At 58.8% G+C, this 25,763-nt stretch overlaps 2 protein-coding genes across 7 annotated transcripts in view; one reads left to right on the top strand and one right to left on the bottom strand.

Annotated features, from left to right (window-relative positions):
- Positions 1-3,938: 3,938 nt before the first annotated feature.
- Positions 3,939-15,265, top strand: CST7 (cystatin F). Its single transcript, XM_017649449.3, has 4 exons — positions 3,939-4,898; positions 13,250-13,422; positions 13,912-14,028; positions 14,638-15,265. The coding sequence occupies exons 1-4, from the start codon at positions 4,607-4,609 to the stop codon at positions 14,713-14,715; spliced, it is 660 nt and encodes a 219-aa protein (XP_017504938.2). The 5' UTR covers positions 3,939-4,606; the 3' UTR covers positions 14,716-15,265.
- Positions 15,266-17,302: 2,037 nt separating this feature from the next.
- APMAP (adipocyte plasma membrane associated protein) overlaps positions 17,303-25,763 on the bottom strand; it is a 25,587-nt gene continuing 17,126 nt past the window's right edge. For all 6 annotated transcript variants that reach the window (XM_037001812.2, XM_037001814.2, XM_073222654.1 and 3 more), the window contains 6 exons: positions 24,619-24,711; positions 23,280-23,396; positions 22,030-22,204; positions 21,349-21,483; positions 20,833-21,025; positions 17,303-19,265 (listed from right to left, as the gene is read on the bottom strand). In XM_037001812.2, coding sequence (XP_036857707.2) covers positions 19,056-19,265; positions 20,833-21,025; positions 21,349-21,483; positions 22,030-22,204; positions 23,280-23,396; positions 24,619-24,711 — 923 coding nt within the window. In that variant the 3' untranslated portion in view covers positions 17,303-19,055. The remainder of the gene's footprint in view (positions 19,266-20,832; positions 21,026-21,348; positions 21,484-22,029; positions 22,205-23,279; positions 23,397-24,618; positions 24,712-25,763) is intronic.

Below are 25,763 nucleotides of genomic sequence, written 5' to 3'. Positions count from 1 at the left end.
GTGAGGACCCTCTAGCGGTGCCTAAACGCTGACATGCAGAGGCCCTCGAAGGGCTGCATCCGTGCAGGCTGCCATCCTGCGACGGGCTGCTTACCTTGCCCTCAGAATGACGCAAAGCCAAAAGTGACCTGAACTCTGGTTGAAGATTTATTACACCAGCTACGGAGGCTCTTTTATGTCGAGAACGTTTGTTTGGCTGTCTGCCCTCTTAGCATAACAGAGATGCAGTAAGTCAGCAGCGGAAAGATCAAAAGTTGAGACATTTCCAAAGAAACCATTACTATATTGTGAGAAGAACTTTCATCCAATTAAAATAAACACTTCAGGGTTTCTAACAGCCTTGGTTTGACAATCACTCTACGCTGGGGTGGCGGAGTATGACGGAAAAGAGAAAAGGAAAGTAGTTTGACTGTACTGGACATTGATTTGATAACATGGCCATGTTACAGGAACCTGAGAAAACTGAAGTTGAGGGTTTTTTAAAAGACTGACCCAAGGTCACACAGCCGTTGAGCTGTAGTACCGTGGGTCAGAGACAGCTGAGGAGCGCGGCAGGGGGAGGGACTGCAAAGCCCTGTGGCAGGCCTGCCGCGGGAAGGCAGCTGGGGGCAGGCAGGGGCCCTGTGCCACCCCAGCGCCTGCCACGGACAGGGCCGAGGACCGCCTTGTGGTATATCCACGCAGGAGAGGGACGCTGGAGCTTCGAAGAAGGAAGGACTCCCTCCTAGAAAACAACGCACCCAGTGGTTTGGGGCTAGAAGCCACACTGCCTGTGTTGCAGAAAAATAAAAGGTGAAAAATCCTTGCTTAGCGATCTCCAGGCTCCTGACAGAAGCAAACATGTGTCTTTTCTGGAGGTATTTTAAAATAGGGCCACAGAGAATTCCCCACACATAAATTAGATTTTTTTAATTACTAAATATATGAGGAAAACAGCCATCGCAATCTAGAGTCAATGGAAACTAAAAAGGCAGGGGAGAGAACTGCTCTGGAGACTGGAGAGGGCCATCGTCAAGTTCAAGAATATAAACATGCTCAATACAATAAAGAAGTAAAAACTGAAGGAACAAGACACTATCAAAATTGACCATATAGTTTTAGTAAAGTACCAAGTGGGATTTCTAAAAATGAGAACAATAATAATTGAAATTAAAAACTCAGTGGGTGGGTTAAATAGCAAAACAGGCTTAGCTGTGGAAAAACACAGTCACCTGGAAGACAGAGTGAATAAAATTAAGCACACGCACACCTGACAGAAGAAGAAAATGGAAAGGAAGTGAAAAGCCGAGTTCTGGCCCAGGGGAGTGTGAAGAGCCCGGCGGGCCCGGTGAGCTCCCCGTGAGGCAGCCGTAACTGGTGACAATTATTTCTTAGCATGACAGGTCACTGGAAATTGTTTCAAGGGCACAAAGCAATGGAAGTAATGTTTGTTCAAGAAAATTTACTGCATCTCAGTGAGACCTGCCATAATCCGAGGTCCTTGGGACAGACGGACGTCTTTACCCCCAACCCTGCACCCCAGACGGTGTGGCCACAGCAGTGGGGTCCCCCACCACTGCCACTCCCAATCAGAAGGGCATGACAGCATACCCAGCACTGGGCAGCACCTGCGGGGCAGGATACCAGCCTTCCTCACCCCCTCCATCTCTGAGCTGCAGAGGCCAGATTCCTGGCGAGGCAGCCGAGAGGTCCCATCCGCCACCCATCCCCACTCGTAAGGCAGAGACTGTCCTCAGGGCAGGAGGCTTAGACCACTGGGGCCCCCAGCTGACGCACTGGGGTTGTCAGGATGGAGGGTTCAGGCTGGGGAGACAGCCAAGAAGAGCAGATAGAAGGTTTCCACCAAGCTTCACAGCAGTGACTCAGAGATTATGCCCAGGCGGAGGGACAGGCCACAGGGACAGAGGAACTGACTTAGTAAGAAGCAAGTGGGAAAGCCTATGGGCTCTAAAAAACAGTGATTTTGGTGATGAGTAATTGAGAAGAACCTGGCAGCTCTCTGACGGCAATAAGCTCAACAACAGGCCCGCTCGTTCAGAGAGAGCAGGGAGAGAGAGGGTCAAGAAAGCCTGCCGAACCTTGGCCCCAGGGCATGACCCGAGGCCCCACCCTGCAGGAGAAACAGGCTTCTAAATATTCTAAACGCCTCCAGCCAAGTCACAGCACAAGTAAACCAGCAGTGACATACATCTCGGGGAGGGGCACCAGGACTGAGAGTCGCTACAACGTATACCTCGTGCTCACGCGACCGGTGTCCCGTTCGGGTGCAGGCGGAAGGAGCCCAGAGCAGTCAGCGAGAGCCGCGGGACAGACTGGAAACGGGTCCGCACCTCACGCCGTGAGCAACACCAGGCGATGAGGATCTGAATGTGCAGGTGACACCACAGGTATCAGGGCTGTCACAAGAAAGCATCCTCGTGACTGTAGAAGAGCGCCGTTCACTAAACAAGACGCGAGGTGTCGGGCGGGTGCATTTGCTGATATTTAAATTTGCCCATCGACAGAAGCCATACAGAGGTCAGAACAACAAATCACACACTCGAAGAAGGTGTGTAAGATACATTTTAAAACAAAGAGAAGTTGAAGCCATCATGTATACAAAACTCGTAAAGAACATAAAAAACACAAGCAACCTGATAGGAAAATAGAAAAACGTATTTTGCATTTCACTTAAAGAGGAAACCTAAATAGTCAGTAAACACATGAAAATACACTTAACTTCATAAGTAATCAGAAAAATGCAAAATATAACCACAAAGAGTTACGATTCTACACTACCATACTGGGGGAAAAAAAACAAAACAAAACTTTAAATGTGAAAATCCAAAGAATTGGCAAGAATGTGAGCTCGGAACCCCTGGCTGGTGGGAACAGTGACAGAGCGCTACAGGTTCTCATTCCCTTGGACCTGAAATCCTGTTTCCCAGCAATTCCCTGGAGAATGTCGCCCGCGCACATGAAGCCTCAGCTAGCGCCCTGACTGTGGAGACGCACAGGCCTGGGGACGGAATCATCATGTGGCCTCACAGTGAGACCCTCCATGGCTGCCAAGCTAACAACGTAGACCCACGTCTGTCTGCAAGTCTGGGTTGTTCTGAAGCCTCAGTGTTGAGTGAAAGAAAGCAACCCTCAGGAGGTGGTGGATGTTAGGCTGCAGGCACCAGGGGAAGGGGTGAGCCTGATGGACAAGCTCAGGCCTCACGTAACGAGGCGAAGGGACCAACAGGTTCCGGTCTGACAACATTCCAGAGCCTGATGGGATAGCTCCCCCCAACTAGAGCCCTTCCCCAAGCTAAAGCATTAGTGGTAACTGTCCAGTGCCTGGCTAAAGGCCAATGAGAGACCCCCACGTACCCTAGGCGGGCCAGTCCTCGCGCCACTGTACACCTTTGCTCTCCCTCCCCCTGCCTTCTTTAAACACTCGCTGCCTGCCCTGCTGGGGCTGACTTCTCTGGCCTGTGATACCCAGGCCGTGGAACATCACCCGGGGGTGCATTTAAATAAACTACCTGGCCCTTTATTGCCTGTCTTCACCTGCTTACTTGGGTCGGAATTTATTAGAATTTATCTTACAGTGGAGAGCATGATATTCCCTGTACAAACCTTAAACACGATGGAGTGCACGGAATGCCCGATTCTGAGCAGTTGAGCCTGTGTGGGGACAGGGGCAGGAAGGTAGGCATGCAGAAATAGCTCCCAGCTCTATTCAAAATGTTTTGTTTCTTTAAAAAATAAGTAACCCGAAGCCCCTCTTCCTTTGAGCCAAACACCGCCCTGGAAGTTATGAACAAGAAACAAAATCCCCAGGGGCACAGGTCTACGGGTCTACGTGCTAGTCCTTTATTGCAGAACTTGCAAAACTGTGCTTTATTATGAAAAATGTTCCACGTAAGAGGTCAATGGTTTTCAAACTAAAGCTGGCCCCATCAGTGTCCAGGATGAAAATAGCCTCCTGCTCCCACAAAGCATCTTCTTGGCTTCCTGGGGGGGCCCGTTCCCCATTCCTGGGGGAGGAAGGTGGCGAGCCCCAGGTTGGGCAGGCAGATGCTTTCACCGGCCTCAGGCCTTCAGGGGCCCCTGGTCTCGAGGGCGGAAGAAGGGACGAGCTGGCAAAAGAGAAGCTGCGGTTTCAGACCTGGAAAAAGCAGGAGGGCACCTTTTATGTCCCGGGTGACCCGGGCAGGCTGAGTTCGCAGCCAGCAGCAGAAGGCCACCTCCCGGGCTGGGCGGCACGCAGCCCCCTCTGGTCGGCAGCAGCCGGCGAGTCCCGGCAGCCCCACAAGCTGGGCTGAAAATGCCCTTTTCTCTACCAGAATCCATTTCCGCAGAGAACATCATTACGCCGCCGAAAGTACTCCAGGCAGCTTGAGGAGACGGGGCCACAAAATGGGACAAGGCAGCGGCACCCCGACGACGCCCATGCCCCTGGTGCCTCCGTCTGCACCCATTTCCCTGCCCGCCTCCGGGGGCGACGCACGCTCACACCAGCCCACCCTCCCCTTGGCAGGGGCCACTCGGGCTGGGGTCCTGGGCGCTGGAGAAGGAAACCAGCTGGTTCTGCTTCGGGAAATCCCTGCTGGTTTTTGAGCGCGACACCCCTGCGCGCATGCCTTTCCGGGGCAGAAGGGGCAGAGGTCTTGGCCACAGTCCCAGCGCTCTTCCTCCCCCCCTGCGACTAAGCGCTGTTTGTATAGAGGAAGCGGTTGACTGTGTAGCTGACAAATGTGGAGGTGAAGTGCTTCTGGCCAAAATGATTCAGCAAGAAACCGCCCGGGCCGCCCCCGGCAGCAACCCTGGGCCGGCGGGCACTCACAGGGTGGGCAGGGGGGCGCTGCTCGCCCTCTGCTGCCTCACCCTCTGCAGCCGCGGCCTGAGCAGCAGTGGGGCTCCTGAGCAAGGTAAGACGGGGGCCCTGGGCGGCATGGCTGTGGGGCACGGGGGCTCCGGCCTGGGCTGTGGCTGCCTGTGCGGGCCTCAGGGGAGGGGGTCTGCAGCTGCTGGGGACGAGGGAAGCATCTCGTGCGCCCCCACCCTCAGGATCTGCCCGTGGCCTGAGACCCTGCTGCCCGCCAGAGGCCCCACGTGGCCCGCGGGCACTGGGCTCAGGGCTCAGGGATGCGCCGCCCTCAGGCCGTTTCCACCTGGCCCCTCGTCCTTCCCGCGGGCAGCTGTCCTGTGACAGGCTTCCAGCGACCCTAACGTTCGGCACTCAGGCGACTTCATCCTTCCAGCCACACCAGCGCTGGGGGAAGGGAGGCAGGAGACACAGAGGCCAGGAAACGGAGGCTCAGCGAGGTTAGGGGACCTGCCCAGGTCACGCAGCTGGACGGGCAGCCGTGCCCTCCCAGCGTGGCCCACAGGCCGTGGACCCTGGTGGGCACTTAGAGCCCCCCACCACCCCCTTAACCAGCGAGGTAGCTGGCGCTAGAGGCTGGAGGGACCCATTGAAGTCACGTAGCCCCTGCCGGCTGCCCTCTCTGAAGGGGTCTGGAGTCTGGACGCAGGTGACTGAGTGGAGGGCATTTGGGCAGGACCAGAGACAGAGGAACAGCCCCACAGCCTCTCAGGGGATGGCGGGCTCACACCCCTCATGGTGACACTGCCTCAGGCCACGGGACCATCTCAGGTGCCGCCCTTGGGTGCAGGGGGATGGGACGCGCTGCCCCCTCCCGCCCCCACGCCGCGAGACCTGGACCCTCCCAGGCCCCACAGAGGCCTCTCTGGGCCCTGTCCCGATCGGGCAACGTTTCTTCCTGTGCCCCCTGCTTCCCTTCTGATGGCACAAGGTGGGAAGAGCCGTGCGTTCAGACCGGAGGTGCCCACTCCTCCTTCCCACGTTCAGTGAAGGGCCGGCCGGAGGGACTGGGCGGCCGCCCTCACAGTGCTGGGATCTGGTCACTCACGGCTACTTGCCGGTTACTCTCCCAAGTGCCCTCCGCCTGCCTCGGCTCCCTCGCCTAATGAAGCAGGGACAGTACTGGCCTGAGGGGGGCTCCCAAGACAGGAGGCACCTGGCAATCACCGCCCGCACCCTCCTGCTGGCAGGGCGGCCTGGCCTCCACTGGTGCCGGACGCTGGACAAGCCCTCCCCAGGGCCTGGCCCTTCAGAGCCGCGCCTGCTCCGCGAGGAGGAGGAGAGATGGGCCTCTCCTGCTGAGGCTGCCCTGGGCTGGCTGGTCTCCGTCACACCTGCTCACTGTCTGTTGCCAGACGGAGGGCCTGGCCGTGGCATCTGGAGCCTCCCCAAACCCCAAGCTTACCATCTGTGAGGTGGGTGAGCAGATGCATCCCCTCGGGCCTTGCATAGGCTTGACCATGTGCCGACAGCACCCCTCGCTGGGTCTGGCATGCTGACGGCCATAGCCCCCACTGCACCCACTGGAGCCTGGAGGTGTTCCTTCGTTTGGAGGCGCCTTGCTGCGGGGGCTGAATGGACAGACCTCAGCCCAGCCCCGAGCTGCACCCACCGCGGCTCCACACCTCTCCCCGGCCTCCTCTCAGAGCGCATTCCAGAGACTTCCATGAGGAGGCAGGGCACACAGAGACCCCGCGGGCAGTGCCCTGGGCACAGGGCCTTCCATGCCCAACCCTGTGCTGCACCAACCCAGGCCCACAGGACCTGGGAAATGGCTCCTTGGCTTGCTTGGCCCTTTGGCCTGTGGCTGGAACTGAACGGCCTTCTTTCTCACCCCAGCGCCTCCCCTGGAAGGCCCCACCAGGCTGCACAGCACCCTCTGCTCCCCACCGCACCCCCAGCCGAGCTCGCAGTGGCCCAGCTTTTGGTTCCCAGCAGCCATCACTGTCCCCCACACACACCAAGGCAACATCCTCGGGTGCTGGCGGTGGGTCCAGGGGCGCCTGCCTCTCCTGGGGCAGCTGCAGCCCAGCAGGGCCCTGGGGCCCCCACTCGCCCTCTGCTCTCTGGGGTCTCTTCTTTCCAGTGGGGGACTCCTGTTTGGCCTTAGTGACGCCCACTGCAGCCACGCTGCTTCCCATAAGAGCTTCATATCTCCTCACCACTACCCTGTGAGGTCAGTGCCATCCTCAGCCCCGTTCTGTGACGAGGACACCGGGGCTCAGAGAGGTGAAGCCACTTGCCCAGACTGCACAGCCTCTAAGAGGCAGAGCTGGGATTCAAACTCTGGACGTGCCAGTGGGTCGGGGCCAGGACTGAACAGCACCCAGGGACACGCATGCCCTCAGAAGGGGGGACTTACTCGGAGCCCCCAGAACACAGCCAGGGGCTTGGCCCCCTGGAGTTCATTGCACCGGCCCAGACTCACTGAACCCCACCCTCACGAGAGGAGCAGAGGGGAGTGGGGCTCAGGGTGACGTCACCAGGTGGGCAGAGTGAACGCCAGCACCCCCGGCCCTGAGGCACATACCCCCAGACTGCGAGCTCCAGAACAGGGCACAGATGGGGCTCCTCCCCTGGGGCTCAGTGACGCTGGGTGGAAGCCCAAGAGCGCGTTTCAGGCAGCTGCCCAGGACACGACCCCATGCGACGTGGGGCGGGGGCTCCAGCAGGGATGTCGGCGTTTGGCTCCCGGGCACCCTGGCCCCCTTCCTGGGAGCAGCTCCCAGCTGAGCTCCCGCCACCGCCCTGGCGCACGCAGGGGAACACACAGAGCAGCAGTGGGGAGTCTCGGCCTCCCCTGGGCACCCCCTCTGCCCCTTCCATGTGAGGGAACTGCAGCCCACTCCCTGGGACCCCCAGGACAGCCGACCGGGGAGGGGCATACAGGCAGGCCACCTCTGGGACACATGGCAGATCCCAGGCCCCCTGCCCTCCGCAGGGACACGCGTCCAGCACACCGTAGTTCTTTAGAACATCCACTGCTGGATTCTCTTGCCAACTGTGGTCAGGAAGTGGTTGTCCGGGGCCTCAGGGGACATTTGCTCTTGGGCTCGGCAGTAACTCAGGGGCAGATTATCTCCTGAGTATGCACAGAAACAGTCAGCTGTCACCGTAACTGACCTGCCCGCAGTGTCCCCACACTTGGGCGTCGTGTGCAACTGGACTAGATTCAAAGCTGGGTGTTCCCACGAGCCCCCACGCGCACTGGTGGGCCTGTAAATGAAGCCCCGCTCAGGGAGGCCTGTAGGCAGGCCCAGTAAATCGGGTTTGTGTTGGTCTGGCGACGCGGGTGTGGCCATAGGAGCAGGCCGGGGTGCTGGAGCAGGAATCCGCTGAGACCTACAGGGAGCAGTAATTATTTTTAAGCGAGAATCACCAGAAGGCTTCCTCAAAGCTCTGCCTCCCACTCTGATCAGCAGGGGAGGCGAGACTCCTAGACTTCCGTGCACCGTGGGTGCTGGAAGAGGGCGAGGGGGACTTTACAGAGAGGACAGCCAGGGAGCCCAGTGGTGCAGCCGGACAGCCGAGGCGCCTGCAGGGCCCCCCGGTTCCTGCTTCCTGAGGCCGGTCAGCTGCCCAGGGCCAGAGGCGGGCAGGTTCCGTCTCCAGGCCCCAGGAGCTGACTCCTGCCGCCGTTCCTGCCCTAGTGCCAGCCTCCCAGCCCGCTGTCTGAGGACAGTGATGTGCACTGAGTGGGCACCAGCCCTCAGCGAGCTGGAGTCCGGATGCCCCAGGGCTGGAGCTCAGCGGCCCCTGCAAGTCCTCTGGCCTTTTGCATCCACATGCCCTGGGAGTGGCCCTTGGTCATAGGGCTGCCGCCACCATAACCTTCCTTCCAAGTCCCCGGCCCCCGATCTCCTGCCATCCAAGTCACTCCTGTCGAGACCAGCAGAAGAGCCATTTCTCTCCACAAGCAGGCAGGAGGTCCTGTGAGGCCCTCCTCCAGCCGGTGCAGCAGGGCCTGCCCTGGGAGCCATCCCGCGTGCCTTTTCCTGGAACACACTGCCGGCCCGGCCCATGTGGGTCCGCCCGCCTCCATGCTCACTGGTCTGGGGCCCTCTGTGCCCCTGGCGTTGGGGGGCTGTGCCCAGCGTTGCATCCGGAGGGGCTGCCTGCTCTCTGCGCTCAGGGGAGGCGGCCTGGGGTGGGCCAGGGAGCAACAGGGAGTCGCCTCATCTGGGGGCGTTGCTCTTCCTCTGGAGCCTGGCCTGCGCCCACCCCAGTGTTTCTACGGAGAAGGCTCCACTTCTCAGGAACCTGCTCCTCCACCGACTGTCCTTTCAGCTCACGTCAGCCTCGCGTCACCGTGCCGGCAGCATGAGTCACAGACCCCTCTGCTCACCCCCACACCCAGCTCCCGCCGGGCCCTGTCAGTGCCGCCTCACACTCAGGCCTCCACCGCCTCCTCCATCACGTCCACAGTCTCGGGGTTCCCGCCCCCAGTCTGCCTCCCCCAGGCCCTTTCTATGCCAGGTTCCCGTCACCTCCTGGAACCTGCCCTGGCCTGGGGGGTGGGGGCTCCCAATGTGAAGCATCTTGACGTCTCCATAGCACCTCCCAGGAGTACTTCCTGAGTGAGGTAAAGAGCATGGTTTTTAGAATTAGTCAGACCCAGTTTAAACGTGCCCTGCACCCCCTTGAGGCCCCGGTCTCCTCGCCTGTGGCATCCAGACACCCTGCCAGCCTGCAGAGGTGGGAGAAGAGGAGACCGCAGAGCACATGGACCCAGAGAGCAGCTCACTGTCCTGCCCGACTCCAGCGCGGCAGCCCCAGGCCCCGACCAGAGGGCAGCCTGAGGCCCCCGGGGCGGGGGTACAGCCTCCCCAGCTGCCTTCCTCCCCGGGGAGGCACGTGGACATTTGCTCGTCATGATCCGCTTCCTTGTTGATTTCTCTTGAAGAATCAACCTCGAAATAGGCTTGACTTCTCAACTATTTTTACCATTAAAATGGAGCTTTTAGTGTTTGTTTAAGACAACAGGGATGAAGCCTTACTGATGTGAAGCCTAAGTTTAAGGAAACACATAGTTAAAAATAAGCCCACTTCAATATTTTTCATGACCTTTTTGTGACTTTACTGAAATCACTTAGGAACTGACGTCATCTGTCTGGAAGGGACATTCACCTGGTGTTCGGCCTCACCTACTTTCACTTCATTTTTTTATTCCTGTTAAATTGAAGCAAAATTCATACTTTTTTTAAAAGTTAAAAGTAGCTACCTTTGAGATAATTGAGAGTGATTTCTAATTCTTTGTTGCTGTATTTTTCAAATTTCCAACCAAAAATAGGTAAGCTTATAATCAGAAAAAGCAATAAATATACTTTTTACAGAGACAAAATGTAGGTAGAGCCGTGGACCCCACGAAGCGGGTGGACCCCACGAAGCAGAAGGCCCCCAGCGTCCGGAGGCGCACATGCCAGACCCCGCTTGCACAAAGGCCTCTTCCTTTCTCTGCTCTCTACACCACAGTGCTAAGAAAGCAAGCTGTTTCCCAAGAGTTTTTTGTTGAAACTGAAGCCACCCTCGGCTGCCTGTGTCATGTCCAGTTTCGGGAAGAGCAGCCCTTGGCCCGGCCCCTCACCCACAGCAGAGGCGCCACGCGGGCCCGCCTGGGGCGGTGCCCACCTGCTGGTGCTGGAGGAACGAACAGAAGCAGTTTTCCTTGCTTCTGGCTCCAGAAACCCGCGTGCAGCTCCAGCCCCGCTCCTTCGGGAGTGTCCTACGAGGGCCAGATGGCTGCAGGGGACACCTGGGGGAGGAAAAGCCACAGGGGAAGCTCGCGCCCACAGATGGCCACAGCCTGCTGGGAAGGGCAGATGCAGAGGAACCTCGAGCTCAGTCCCGACGTTTCGCTCTGGGCCCCAGGGACCAGCTGCAAAGGTCCATTTGCCGGGCAGGACCCCCGTGGTCGGGCAGTGTCAGCCCTCTGCAGACAGTGGTACACCTCCAGGGCCCTAAACATGTGCTGGCCACAGCGCCCCGCCCAGGCACCTCCCTCAGCAGGCAGGAGATGGGCTGGCCGAGGCCTGCGTCCCAGTTCTCGCACTCGGTGGGGGCCGTGTGGGCTCACCTCAGACGGCTGGGCTTCAGCGCGGGCTTCGTGCGGACCTCGCTGGGAGGAAGCGATGCCTCCTCTGGACCCTCACTCTAAGCTGATAAGGTCCCCGACACCGTGGCCAGGACCCTCACTGAGCTGAGCTCCCGGCCCCTCTTCCCCTCCGTGACCCTAGGCCGGTCTCCTGGGCACTTTCACCACAGCCGGGGCCTCGTGGACGGTCTGTTTCAGGCCGCTGTCTCCCTGTATGGCGTCTCCCCCTCCTCCCCCGAGGGCTCCGTCCCCCAGGGCTCTTGGGCACCCTGCTGACCAGCCAGAGCAGGCTCACACCACGGAGCCTCACACGGTTCAGGGCCTGGCTCCCACATCCCAGTGCGAGGAACCACCGTCTGTCAGTGCCCAGGAGGGGGGCTCCGTGGACCCCGTGGGGCAGCGGGCCAGCTCCAGAAGAACGCTTCCGTTACAGCCCCAGGCTCTGTCCAGTCCATGCTGCTGCTTCTCCCCTGAAGCTTAGATCTCTTCCCAGCCCAGGAGACAGCAGGCATCTCGCCTCCGAGAGTCGGCATCCCTCGCCGCAGCTGCCTTCTCAGACGGCAGGCGTCTGCAGCCCAGGCACCACTGGGTCTCCGGTCTCGGCCAGTCTGTCCCCGAGAAGGCCGGGGTCCACAGGCCAGCACTGGCCTCCCGCCTTTCCACACTCCGAGTCACGTCGAAACCCGCCTCCCGGCTGAGTGCCGACTGTGCACCACAGGCCCTCCGGAGGCCACGCCGGGGAACACAGCACAAGCCCCTGGGCGGCATGGTCTGGCGGGACCCCACACAAGGACACGACGCTCTGGCCACGCCGCTGAGGAGCTGAACCCACACTACATCACTTCAGCCCCTGGAATAAAACAGCCGGCATGGCTGGCGCCCCCTATGGGACAGCTGCCCATCTCCTGCGCGCTAATATTTCAGGAAAATCTGGGGAGAAGTCCTAATGAAGACTTACAAACCTGAAAACCCTCTTCCTATCACTCCCACCACCCAATTGCTTTAGATTTTCCCCAGAAACTTTTAATTTGTTGTTATTTTAATGTACAAGTAGTCTACGTCCATCATAGAACAACTGATGAACAGAGAAACCTACATTCGCCACCGTTCCCTCGTTGCTCTGGGCCCATGGGGCTTCTTTATTCTTATTTTCTTTATAATCAAATCCCAAGTTCATACCCTGACTTAGCACACACACACCCTGGCGGGCCTTGTCTCCTCACCAGCCACGCTGGCCCTGAGCCCCATGGCCCACTGCTGGCACCCAGGCGCCGGTCTGGATGCACAGGGGGCATCTGACCCGGCCCTGCACAGACCCTGCACGGCACCTGTCTGCTGCACGTCTTCCTTGCCTGGCTGTTCATGGACCACGAGCTCCCCCCGCAGAAGCCTCTGCACAGCCTGGGTGGCCAGCACCCATGAGCGAGAGGACGAGGGTGAGGCCAGAGTCGGGCTCCGCCTCTGCGGGTCTGCCCGCAGACCGGAGCAGAGGACAGGTGTCTGCCTGGCCTGTCAGACACAGGGGGCCGCCCCTCCTGTGGCCTCCCCCGTCGGTCATCCAAACACGGGCCTCCCGGCACAGTAAGGCTGAGACGGATGGAAGAAACCCTGTTCCACCCGCCCTCCACCGTGTACCAGCTGTGCAGGCACTGGGGGGACGTGGTCGCCCAGGCCCAGCCCGTCCTCAGACTTGAACCCACGGTGCAGAGGGACACAGCACATGAGGGGCACCAGGGGCTCGGCACAAGGAGGGGCCCCCGGGAGCAGGGCCCCCAGGAGGACTTCCCCACAGCCTGGAAGCAGGCAGATTCTGACCAGTTGCTGAGGGGCAGGTCAGCAGCAGCCTCCTTACAGGGAGAAGGCAGGACGGCCCTTTGGCCACCTCCCCAGGGACAAGCCGGGGGCTGCGGCCAGATGCTGACCTCAAAGGCCAACTGCGGTGATTTCTCCTAACGCCCCAAGGCTGCTTCCTGTTCAGAGGCCCTGCCACCCAGGGACGGGTTCAGGTTTTTTGTCGCACATGCTGGGTTCTGGAAGATGCTGTGTGGTCAGGGACAGAGGACAGGACTCTATCTTATTCATCATTGTCCCACCCACTGCACCTGATCCTCAGCTCCAAGCAGGAAGGAACCAGGGGTCACAACACCTGTACTATGAGGGGAGGGTGGGTGGGCAGGGGCAGGGGTGAGAGGAGGGTGGACGGTCCTGGGCCTTGCTGGGAGCAGAGAGAACGGAGGGCTGAGACGTGGCACCCGAGCCCAAGGCCCTGCCCGCCACAGTGATGTCTGTTCTCTGCTTCTCAGAGTTTTGCTCCCAGATCCTCAACTCGAGTGTGAAGCCAGGATTTCCCAAAGCAATAGAGACCAATGACCCCGGAGTCCGCAGGGCGGCCAGACACAGCGCCGAGAAGTTCAACAACTGCAGCAATGATGTCTTTCTGTTCAGGGAGTCCCGCATCAGCAGGGCTCTGGTCCAGGTGAGGGTCGGGGACTCCTGGGGGCCAGGCTCCTAGCGCCCCACAGAGAATCCCCGCCCAGCTGGCAGCAGCAACACGTAGCCCAGGCACCCCGGGCCGAGCATAAGGCCCTGAGCCGCTCACTGAAGCCCCGCGGGCCGGCCCGGAGCTGGGTCACGGTGCAGAGCGGGGCGGGCAGGGTGGTAAAGGCGCTGGGGCAGCCCCGCCCGGGCTGACGGCCCTCCCAGTGCGGAGCTCTGGGCAGGAAGGAGATGTCCCAGGACGGGACGAACCGCAGCCTCACCCAAGATGGAGCACTGCCGTAGGCAAGAGTTAGATGAGGGGCAGGAGGGGCAGGCGGGCAGGTCCCAGGGCGCCTCTGCCACGTGCCGGACAGTCCCGCCCCGCCACTCACTCCCGTTTCCAGGGGACACTGGGCATCTTTTCCACCTGTCTTCATGCCCCATCCTGGATCCAGTTAACGCAGGCCCAGCCCTTTGTTCTCCTTAGATAGTGAACGGCTTGAGATACGTGCTGAGCTTGGAGATTGGTAGGACTACTTGCAAGAAAACCAAGCACCCCAGGCTGGACAGCTGTGACTTTCAGACCAACCACACCCTGCAGCGGGTAAGCAACGGCTCGTCCCCGCCTGCCCCCGCAGCCCAGGCTCTGCCCCCTCCCCGCCCACTCCCCAGGCCCCGGGGACCACTACCTTCATCACCTCTCTGCCCAAAGCTCCCAGATCCCCTAACTCGGCCAGGCCTCCTGACGTCCAGGCGGTGCCCACAGACACAGAGAGGCCCTCCACCACCCACCCTCCACTCCCTCACTTCCCAAGAGGCAAACAGAGATTCCCAACAACTCAGAAACTATATACGTACACATACACGTGCAGGCAGACAGCAATGTGGCAAGATTTAATAATTTGCAAATAAAGGCCAAAAGTATATACTACCAAACCATTCTCTCAGCTTTTCTGTAGATTTGAAATTTTTCAAAATAAAAAACTCAGGGCAGGGGAAGAATTCCCCATAAGGAAAACACATGTGCACACACACGTACACATACATGCAGGCACATGCCTGCACATACATGCACACAAACATATAGAAACACATGCAGACACAGCCCCACAGGCAGCAGCTCTGGGCACCTTGCGGCATGAGGGCAGCCCATGCGGGCGGGTGGCCTCTGTGGCTCTCAGGAGCCTCCCCAATGAGCCCCTCTTTGTTTCAGACTCTGAGCTGCTACTCCGAAGTCTGGGTCGTCCCCTGGCTGCAGAAGTGTGAGGTGCCGGTTCTCCTCTGTCACTGATGCACCCAGACCACCAGTGCGGAGCTGTGCCAATCCACAGCTCCTGTGCTGCTTGTTGCCCTCAGTCATGGCCCTGCTCCCTGCTGTCACAGACTCCCGGGGCTTTCCTCAGGTTGCAAGACGGAGGTGCCCATGGGTCCGTCACAGAGCAGCCGAGGTGGCAGGCACTGCCCACGGTAACATGCACTATGTTGCACTTTCTTCTGGACTTAGCTGCTTGTACCAGTGCTGTGCGCCACGACTCGGTCTGAACATAAGGGACTGAGTCCTCTGACGGGTATTATTTGGGCCCCGCTAAGTGGACCCCACCTACCTGATCACCCCGAGGTCCCAGGCTCGCCCACAGAAGCCCAGAGATGCATCCTTTTGTGTGAAGTGGTCCCCGCACGAGGCAGCGGCCCCAGCCCACTGTCGGGCATCTTGACCTTTTGTGGGTGAATGAAGTCATGAGTAAATACATGAAGAACCGGCCGTCTCAAAGCCATGGCTGTTGCTTTACCTGATAAGGGCGAGTCAGGAGGTGAGGTGAGCCCTGTGGGAGCTCCCCCACCGGGTGGTCTGACAAGTCTTAAGTCGCTCCCAGAAAGCCCCTCGGAGGCTTTCCCAGCTGTTAGCTGCTAGCTACACCAGAGCGAAGACCAGTGTCCGGCCACACGGCTGACCCGCAGGGTAGGCGGCACCGCCCGCAGGCGCCCACCTGCTGCTCTGCTTCTCCTGACTGGGGGCCCTCCACCCACATGGTCGCCGCTGCTTCTGAGGCTCGGCTTATGCGCAGCTTGTGGAGGGGAGGGGCGGAATGAGCGCTGGGACCTCCCGGGAGAGGGAAAGCGAGGCTAGGGGTGCCCGTGCTGCATGGCATCCTAAGATGTGACCCCCACAAGACCCAGGGCTGCAGCTTGTGCTGGCAGTAGTGCCAGGCTGGACCACAGAAAAGCCCAGGAGCCGGCAGGCGGCCGGGAGCCCGAGGCTTCCCTGGAGGCCAGAGGCCCCAGACGCCCCACACGGGGAAGCCAGGTCCGAACGCAGGGCCCCTCACGTTGGGCTTCTTCCTCACCGGTTCCTCTTCAGACTACAGATCAGTACAAAATACGCTGTTGCCTTCAAAACATGCAGCCTTGCTAACTCACAGGAAACAAATCGCATTAAGTGTGTGGCAGCTCCCGCAGCGGTGAGCTTGGCCGCTGCCAACCAGGTGAGGTGCCGCCGGCTCCCTCCGGTGGGGGGTCCAGACCCTCACTCTGCTGCCTTGACGGTCTCCCCGCCCTCTGACGCAGGGGCACTGGTGCCAACTTTATTTATTCAATGACTCTGAAGGCGATCATTTCAGAAAATAAACGCACTCCCCCAGCACTGTTGACCCCCATACATTAACGGGATGGCAGAAGTCACAGAGCTTCCTCGGAATCAGACAGGCGTCAGGACAGCTCCCGGGCCTGACGTGACTCATGCAGGATGAGCAGCAAATGAAGGGGGGCCCTGTGCCCTGAGCCCCCAGTCTGCCCGCACTGACACGTAAGTAGAGACCAGAGCACATGGAGGCCAGGCCTCTCCCAAAACTCACTCAGGCCTCCAGATTCCACCCCACCTGCCTCCCTCGGCAGACGGTGAGGTGTGCACACACAGCTGTGGGACAGCGGGCTCACGGCACCCCAGCGCTGAGGCGCACATGAATTTCCCCCTTTGCCCAGCCAGCAGCCACGGCCAACATTCCCTCCTGCGAGAAGGAAGCCTCAAATCCTAACCTCCAAGCCCTCGGTGCTGACCCTACACCCAGGGGGCCCTCAGGGGGTGGAAAGGGGCTCTGCACTATCACACACCCGCCGTTTTATTTTCCCCATGTTTTGTGTACTGTTCCTCACAGAAGAAAATGCTTGTCCTTAAATAGCTCTTAAACCCGCCACGGTGCCACGAGAAGGAAAGGGGCCGGGCCAGCGGGCCAGTATGAGGCCACGCTGGCTCTCGGAAGCCCACGGCTGGCGTAGGGGCACCCTGACCAACTGAACTGCTGAGGACTCTCTGCTCCCCTTGAAACAAAACGCCCGCAGAGATGGCAAGACTCACTAGAGGGGGCAGGTGGCGACCGGAAGTCCCTACACCCACCCAGTTTTACCTGCCTTTCTAGACCCTCGGCTTTACTCTGGCTCAGAGGGGATGACTGGCCCACAGGGCAGCTGGGCCACCACCTGATGCTATTGTCACTGAGGAACGTGAAGTGCCCGATTCTAAGATGTGCCAGAATTATGACCATGAAAAAGAAACACTTGGGCCAAAACCAGTCAGAAGTCCATCAGATGGGCCCATCCTGCGTGTTCTAGAGCCTTCCCCGGCCACGGCACAGGGCCCGGCCCGGCTGCACGCTGGCTGTGGCTCTGAGCAAGTCACTCCCCTGGCTCAGTGCCCACCTACAAAACGCAGTCAATTTCTCTTAGCATCGTTAACAGGTCAGTGTATGTGAAAACACCGTTCAAACTACAGGCCACTCTGCAAGTTAATGTGGATAAGAATCTCAAAATGGGGCTTCTGTCCTATAAAAGGCAATCACTGAACCCTGGAGGGGTGTTTGTACCAGAAAATACAGAGCACGCAATGAATGGATCACTGGATTTAATTTTAAAAGCATGTTGGTAATTCACATTAGAGCAAATGTTTTTTGTTTAAAACAAAAGCATATCACATATTGAAACCTAATAAGGCTGTATTTTGCACCTCACTGTAGCAATTACCAGATAAAACACAGGAAGTGACACTTTGAGCAGAAAATGAACACAAGTCAAAATCAGACTTGTTTGCTGCAAACTGTGAAAAGCAATTTACCAGTTTCTCTGCATCAGTAACAGTGAGGCACTCGAAGGGAGGCCTCTGTTCTTGATCAGAAGTCAGCTTACACGGGCTCAGCCAACACACTCAGCATGTGAGACGCACCGTCACCCACTGAGGAGGTCAGTGGCCGCCCCTCAGTCTCCTTTCCTAGGAAGTCATTCGCCTGCACGTGGGTCTCGGCGGCGGGGCTGCAGTCTCTGCTGCAGCCGCACAGACCCAGCCTGGGTGGGGCGGCACAGGACGAGCTAGCCACCCTTCCTGAGCCTTCCCCCGGAGGAGACCGTGCAGGGGCGGCGGCATTCGGGGTGGGGCCTGTGCCAGGGGCAAAGGGCGCCACCGCCGGTTCCCACCTCACGATAGCTTCAGTCCTCTTTAATTTTAATGCCATTACCTATTTAAAACACTGTCTTTGTCAAGTTACTAAAAACAATTCCAGAGACACAATCTCATTTTAATAAATACCCAGGAAAGAAAGGAACAGCCATTAGCCCCATTTTGCAGGCAAACAGGAGAACAGGGTAGTATCAACTTGCCCAGGACGGAACCGCACCAGGAGGTGGCAGCCCGAGCAGACGGGGCGGACTGCTTGTCCCGTAACGAGACCCCAGCCACAGAGAGCCTCCTGTCACCACGCGATGGAAGGGAATCTCTGTCACCATTCAAACAGCTGTATCAGAGAAGAAACTCCTGGGCAACACCATCAGAGTAGGTTAATCAGCAGGAAAAAAGCCTGTTTAATCATCATTAACACATGGTCTTCCTGACAGAATTCACGACGTACTTGCCAGGACACACAGCAGTTTCCAGCTATGATGCTCAAGCAAACAGGACATCTAATGTGCCCTGTTCACATCTGTGGGCCGAGAGGTGAGGAGCGCAGGCGTGAGCAGGACTTCCCCGCGGGGCGCTCAGCGTACAGGGGAGGAGCCCAGTGTGCTCCTGAGCTGCAGGAACCAGCACGCTTTTCCTACGCGTGTACTCAGGCCTCACTTTCAAAGTTGGTGGCACTCGGGGGTCTTGAAAGGCCTCCGGCAGAGGGAGAGCCAAGGAGGCTGCTGGGCGGGAGCTAAGGAACAGCCAGGGGCCAGGGCCGGCCCACGCGTTTGCCCCGCCCACGGGCCTCACAGGCTTTTGCCCTGGGTTCTCCTGGCCCCTCCCATCCTGTTTTACAGTGAAGACACTGAGGTGCGGGGCAGAGCCTGGAGCAAAAACAAGATCCCTAGACGGCGCTCCCCCTGCCCGACCCACCAAACCCTGAGGCCTGTTAAAAGTGCACGAGTCCCCTAAGTCCTAGAGAATTCCAGCACACAGAAAGGATCTTTTAAGAGAAAATGGCTTTATGTAGACTAACTTCCCTATAGCAGATGTAATGCTTCCCTCTAAACGCCAAGTTAAACACAGGTGAACGGGTCCTGCAGGGGTCCACACACGTGCAGGGCGGCCCCACACTTCCACGGGCCGGCAGGCCAAGTGGGAAGGACCAGGCGCAGGGCCCGGTGCTCAAGGGGCCACGGGGACCGCTAAACAGACCGCAGGCTGAGTTTGCAGAGGAAGGGGGACCTGAAGGAGCCCAGGTACAGGTGCCCGTCCAGCTCGTGCACTTCACTGATGTAGGCAGCCACCTGCCCGCTGGGGTCGTGCAGGCTTCTCAGGAAGGCCCCGCTGTCACTGAGCTCCAGGGCGAGGCTGTACCGGGGCACAAGCTTCATTATCGTCTCCTGACTGAACAGCTGAAAGGGAAGCGCAGTGTGAGGAGGCGTCACCTTCCGGCCAGGAGGGTGGTGGGGCAGGTCAGACCTGTTAAGGCAGCAGGCCCGCGGCGCAGCTGCGCACGCCAGGCCCCGCGACACCAGCCCTGCCGGGGTCGCAGCGTCGGCTCCCCCAGAAACGGAACCCCAGCCCAGCCGGTGGGGAGGCTCCTGGTCAGCACAGTGAGGCCCCGTGCGCGGCAGACCCTGCCGGCCCCTGAGGGATGGGGACCCTGCAGGAACTGCCCCCCGTTCCTGCCAGTGCGCCTTCCTTTTACCCGTGACTCTGAAGCCGAGGCCAGAGGATGTTGGCCCAGAACTGTCAGAACCAGCACAACGTCACCAGAATAAATGCCAAGACCTCAGATTAGGTTTAAAATACTTCAAATGTGCAGGTGCAAATGACGGAGATGTGAGAGCAGTCCTATTAAAGAAAAACTCCCAGGCAGGCAAAATGACTGCGTCTCCACCCCAGGAGACTGGGGGCTCCCTGACGCCAGGGCAGACATCTCGGGGAATCACCTCGTGCTGAGCCCCGGCTCCCCAGCCCGCCAGCCTGCACTGCGGGGTCTGCCGCTGGGTGTGTGCCCCCCACCTCCCGGGCTCTGCCCCACCACTCTGGCGCTCCGCCCACCCCCAGCCAGGCCCTGGAGCCAACACAGCAAAGAGAAGGAATATGTCCTTTCCAAACAGATCAGGGTTTCCCCATGAACCCTGAACTCGGAAGAGCACGAGGGCCACAGGCCCACCCGACCCGTGAACGCAGCCCCTGGCAGGGCCCAGATACAGGGCCGGCTCGTGCAGACTCAGAAATCGCTGCCTGGTGTCTTCTAGGACCTAACGTTAAAATGTGTTACTATCTGTCCAAATATTCAGTATCAATTTCAAACATCTATTTAGCTGTGAAATGGAGCTTGCTGGAGAAGATTTCTGGGGATGGGAGCCCCTACACCCACAGTTCCTGGTCCACAGGGTGAGACGTGTTGAGTCACACCTGGGGCGCTTCATGGCATCACTGGGGAGAAAGGTGGGCCGCTGAGCGCTTACAGGCTGTGATACAGGGTCCACGGCTGGTCACTGGTGAAGGAGGGTTTTGCTGGAGAAGAGCTTGGTGTATTCAGAGGTCAAAGGGCAGAACGCCACGGAGAGGGGTGATGACAGGAGGGCTCCCGGAGGACCGGAAAACGCAGGGCAGGCTGGGGGCCGAGGTCAGCAGGGTCATAGGTGCGGCCACAGGAAGAGCCACCTGATAACCACCTGAGGGGGAGCAGCCCTCCGCCAGGGGCAGGAACGTGAGACTGACAGGCGGGTAGAGGCCCCGAGGTCAGGATGGGGAGGGCGCTGACAGAGGGCCCAGACAGCAGACCAGAGGGAGACAATCAAGGGTTCAAGGTTTCGATTCACACTTCAAGCTCAAGAATAAAATAACTGAGTCACTGAAACTACTGTTACAAGTAGAACTAGGATTTTTAGATCTATGAAGGCCAAAAATGATCACAATTACATGCATCTTCATTCTGCTTTTTGTAATTATAGTTTCCATCATTACCTTAAAAATCATTCTCTTAATATACGGTCTCTCGGATAAGAAATCCAACACGGAAAATCCAGGGTTGGGGCGAATGATCGCCATGCCGACCCAGTAGCCCCCGGAGCCGCTGGGCCGGATGTTGTCTGGAAAGCCCGGCAGGTTCTCCACGAACAGGTCAGCCCCGCCCTTCATCAGGCCAGACACATAGAATCTGCAAAATTCACCAAGCAGGCAGTGAGTGGCGGCCCCCCGTTTAGGGAGAAGTTCAGCCAACCACCAAACTGGCCTTGGTCCCAGTAAACACAGGGGAACAACTGCGGGCGCGCCCGCGATGCAGGCTCGCCGGCGAGGCCCTCAGCAGCCCTGGGCGCGGCAGGAGGAAAGCGCGCCCTGAGCCTCACTCCCGCGCACAGCACAGAAGGCAGCGCCGCCCCGCCGGCTGCGGTCCCGCCGACGCACATGCCCCAGCGCACATGCCCCAGCGCCCGGCCCGACGCAGAGGCCTGCTGCCGGCACGGCCAGCCCCGCACGCACCTCCTTATCCTGGCCATGGTCGTCTCAGCCACCAAGACAAAGTCCTCGGCGGGGGAGAGCTGCACGCCGTTGGGGAAGCGCAACTGGTCCAGCAGCACCTTCACCTCCCGGGTCTCCGTGTCGTACTCCAGCAGGCTGCGGGCGCCACCAGGGGGGTCACGGGGCCACGGCCCAGCCGGGCTGCAGGCGGCTCCTCGGGGCCCTTGGGGCGGGCCTGTGCAGGGGACTCGGCCTCGCGTGGGGTGACGGGGCCTTGCTGGCCCTCCACCCAGACCTGGCGTGGGCCGTCCCAGGGCCTCCCTCCCAGAGGGCCAACCCCCGGGGCAGCTCTCCTGCTGACTCAGCACAGGGGGCACGCCACGCTCCAGCCTCGAAGGGGTCCCCCCCGGGGCGTGGCCTGAACCCAGGCCTGCCCGTGGGCCCCCAGACCGCGTGGGCCACACCCAGACGGCTGCACCGGTTCCCACCTCATTTCTCCAAAGAGGAAGTGAGGAAGCCCTGCTGCGCTGGCACCTCCACCATGTTTCCAGAAGCCGTTAAGTCCTGTCTTAGGAGCTGAAACCCCCAGAGGTGGGCGCTCTGCCAAGCCGCCCGCCCGGCAGCCCACCTCACTGCGCAGGTCTGGGATGGGCACTCAACGCCCATCGGCCGTGCCCTCCATGAACAGGGATGGGCACTCACCGCCCATCGGCCGTGCCCTCCATGAACAGCAGCAGGTAATCTCGTCTCTGCCATCTGCTGCTAGAATCCGTGAAGTAGATCTTCCTCCCGTCCCGAGTCACCGTCAGGTCGTTCACAAAAGACAGTTTCCTCCCCTCCACCGGCGTGTCTGAGGACAGCAGCGACTTCACCTCGCCTGAGGCAGGGGCAGGGAGGGCAGCCGGGAGGAGGAGGGGGAGGGAGGGGAGCAGCAGCAAGGGAAAGAAGGGAGGGAGGGCGAGACTTGCTTTCATTCTGGGAACTGTTACCTCAATAATTTCATGACATTAATTAGCCTGACTTAAAAGAAAAACTTAAAATGCACGTCTCCATGCCAGGTCGGCAGGTGTGTTCCTTCTTCTGCTGAGACGGCGCTTCCTCCCTTGCTCCGGTGGCCGGGGACAAGCGTCCAAGCGTCACGCGGCCTCCGTCAGAGGGGAAGCCCTTCCCTCGGGACCAGGGGCGCTTGCTTTCATCAAGACCAACTGACTTAGAGATCTACAATGAGGCTCAGGCAAAAGGCAACTTTCTATTTGTTTGCTTGAATAAAATGTTCCATTCTTCTGCTTTTAAATAAAGAGATAGTAATAGCAGTACACCTTTAAGAACAGTAGAATGGACATCTACTGAGTGCTAAGCTGTCTCCATGTACAATCTCACTGCAGCCCTCACACAGTCCCACGGGGCAGGCACATGACTATCCTGTTTCACGGGCGAGGAAACCGCACAGAGAGGCTGACTGCCTTGCACAGTCACACAGCCAGCAAACAGCAAAGCTGGAGCCGCCCAGGCAGGCCGCCGGTGGGGGTGAGCCCAGGGCCCCGCGGCTGCGCCAGGTCCTCCCCGGCAGGAGCCACACAGCCCCGGATATGCTGACACCGCGACCCCTCAAGGAGAAAAGCGGGAAGAGCAGCAGAAAGGACAACATGGAAACAGAGACAGAGGGGAAGGAAAAGGAAATGGAAAGTGGAAAGAGAAGACGAAGAGAGACAGGAAAATAAAGATGGAAAGAGCAGGTCTAACGCGCTCAGAGGGTCCTTCTGAGACCCTGTGGTCGGGGCGTGCGAAGGGGCTGGGACACCCGCTGGCGCCTGCACAGGGAACTTGCAGTGCCGCTCGGCAGGTAGGAGAACGTCAGAGACCGCACTGAACCTAGCCCGTGAAGCCCACTGAGGCACACACTGTTCAGCAGATCCGAAATCACTGCGGAAGGAAACGACATCATCACCTACGTTTCCAGGGATCCACTTCAAACAGCCCCTTGTACGCATCAGCCACAAAGAGGGTCCCGTTGGGCCCCGCCCGGATGCCCAGGGGCCTCCCACACGCAGGCTCATCCTCCGGGGTCTCTAGAGAAAAGATGGGTGGGATCGGTGGCTGGTCCCAGAGGCTGCTGCGCCTCCCCCGCCCCCTGCACCGGTGTCCACGCACCCCATGCATCCCATCCTAAGGACGTGTGCACTGTGTCGAACACAAGGTCGGCAGCACTGGCCACAAGCCCAGCCCGATCTCCCAGCCCCCCGCCCCGCTTACAGCTGTCTGCTGTGTGCAGAGGGACCACCTGAGAACCTAGATCTGGGTATTCGCACAGCGACTAGTACATTCAGATCAGCATCCCAAGACTTGAACGTTAACTCAGGGCCACCACCAGGCCCTGGGCCCAACTCCAGAATCGCCCCAGAGCCTGGGGAGCTGGCCATTCAGCCCTGACAGCTGGTCCTGAATACCAGGCTCGCCCAGGAGGGCTGGCAGTGCTCCGTCCACCGGCCTAAAGGGAGAGCTACTCTTCTAATCTTTGGACTGAAACCTACACTCTTCTTAAACCTGTGGCAGTGCACATGGTCTGCAGGGGCGTCCCTGAGGAGTGCTCACCGCAGAGGGCCCCCCGCAGGGTGCTTACTCCTTACAGGAATGGGAAAGTCAGGCTAAGGAACCTGACGGAGAGGCTGAGTCCATCACATGAAAGTGTGTGGGCCTGACCGTGGACAGAAGGAACTCACCAACCCGTCAACAACACCTGATTAGACCCTGAGACGATTTTACTTTCTTCTTTGTACCTTTGTGTCATCCACATTTCACAATGAAAAGGCACCATTTTTACAAAAACATTCTGCTATTAAGAAGCAGTGACTAAGAAGTCTGCGGGCTCCAGTGTTGGAACAGCGCCTCTGCAGCTCCAGCTTTCCAAACCCGGGCGCCACAGGCTGATCCCCACCGAGGGACTCTGAGCCACCCGGCAGGCGCCCCCGGAGGCCCACGAGCCGCGGTGCCCACCCCCACCCGCCCCCCCAACGGCGGACGCAGGCCTCTGCGGAGCAGCGCGGGCAGCTCAAGGCGGAGACAGCAGTGCCGTAGCCAGCGCCGAGCCGGGATGTGGCTGCAGGGACGGCCAGGCTCTGTGAGACCCGATGGGAGCCTGTGGCGGCGCCCCCGTTGGCCTGTCTGCGGGCGGTCCAGAGCTCTTTCTCTCCAAGCGTGCACCTAACCTCTGGGGGCACTTCATTTCCCACAGCCATTCAGATCTTTCTGCGTGACTGGAAGGGACACGTGTCAGGGGAGTCGACGACTTACTGCACGGGCCTGAACCAAACCGGGCGATGGTCTCTACTACACCATTTTCAAGTTTCACGATCCGGCCATCTGCCGTGCCAGTGAACATCACGTCTGTCAGAGAGGAAAGGACAATGTTACCGGGTCAGCCTGGCAGCTGGGACCACAGCACCTTCCACGCACAGGTGCCTGGTAGGGGTTCTCATCTCCAGAGAGGAAACGGCAGTTCTGAAGGCGAAGGAGATGCTGTTCACGGTAACAAGTCCTTAAGACCATGGGCCTGGGGCACGTGGGCCTAAGGCTGACACTGAAGCGAAGGTGCAGCAGATACCCATCAGCAATGCAGACCAAACTGTGAGGGTGTTTGTTCCACTCTCAGAACAGCGGACTCAGGGGCAGGAGTTCATGCCTGCCTCACATGGCTACGGCTGCTGCTGGCTCCCCGCAGCTACGGGGAGGACCACTGGGAGTCCCTGGGGAAAATCACAGCACGTGAAATGCCATTTCAGCAGCACATATGCCCAAACTGGGACAGGACAGAGATGAGCGTGACCGTACACAGGGACGGCACGCAAACTCGGGAGACGCTCCGTATTTTTTAAATGTATGTGGGCAAACTCCAGGACAACCACTGAAAAGACTTTAAAGTATAACTGATGTGCCAAGAAAGGAAAGAAAATGGGATCATGTAAAATGCTCAGTCAGAAGTATAATAAAGGCAGAAAGAGAGAGCAAGGCAAAAATAGGAACAAAAAACAAAGGCAATAAATAGAAAATAGTAACAAACATAGATATTGATGCAATTATCACTGTAAATTTCAATGTCCTAAATACAATTAAAAGACAGAGACTGTCAGAGTAGCTCAAAAACAAGACCTAACTATATGTTGTCCATGGGAAACCCACTTTAAATATAAAGAAACATACAGATTAAAAACAAAGGGAGAGAGAAATATATGCCATGCTAATACGAATCAAAAGAAAGCTGGAGTAGCTGTGTCCCTTCCAGAGCCGATTCCAGAGCAAGGACTGCCTCCAGGCGTGAAGACGGACATCACATACGATAAAGGGCCGATTCTCCAAGAACAGGAACCATCCTTACTGCGCACATTGCCTGAGCACAAATCATCAAAATACCTGAGGCAAACTGACAAAACTGCGCTAAG

The sequence above is a fragment of the Manis javanica genome, chromosome 15, assembly GCF_040802235.1.
Source record: "Manis javanica isolate MJ-LG chromosome 15, MJ_LKY, whole genome shotgun sequence".
Classification (NCBI taxonomy): Eukaryota; Metazoa; Chordata; class Mammalia; order Pholidota; family Manidae; genus Manis; species Manis javanica.
Note: the sequence above shows the minus strand (reverse complement) of the source record. Positions and strands in the feature narration are given on the sequence as shown.

Excerpts from the sequence above, each read along its gene's own strand:
- CST7 (XM_017649449.3), top strand. The coding sequence starts at position 4,607 with ATGCCTTTCCGGGGCAGAAGGGGCAGAGGTCTTGGCCACAGTCCCAGC. Across the intron at positions 4,899-13,249 it reads CAGTGGGGCTCCTGAGCAAG|AGTTTTGCTCCCAGATCCTC; the intron begins GTAAGACGGGGG and ends TCTGCTTCTCAG. Across the intron at positions 13,423-13,911 it reads TCAGCAGGGCTCTGGTCCAG|ATAGTGAACGGCTTGAGATA; the intron begins GTGAGGGTCGGG and ends TGTTCTCCTTAG.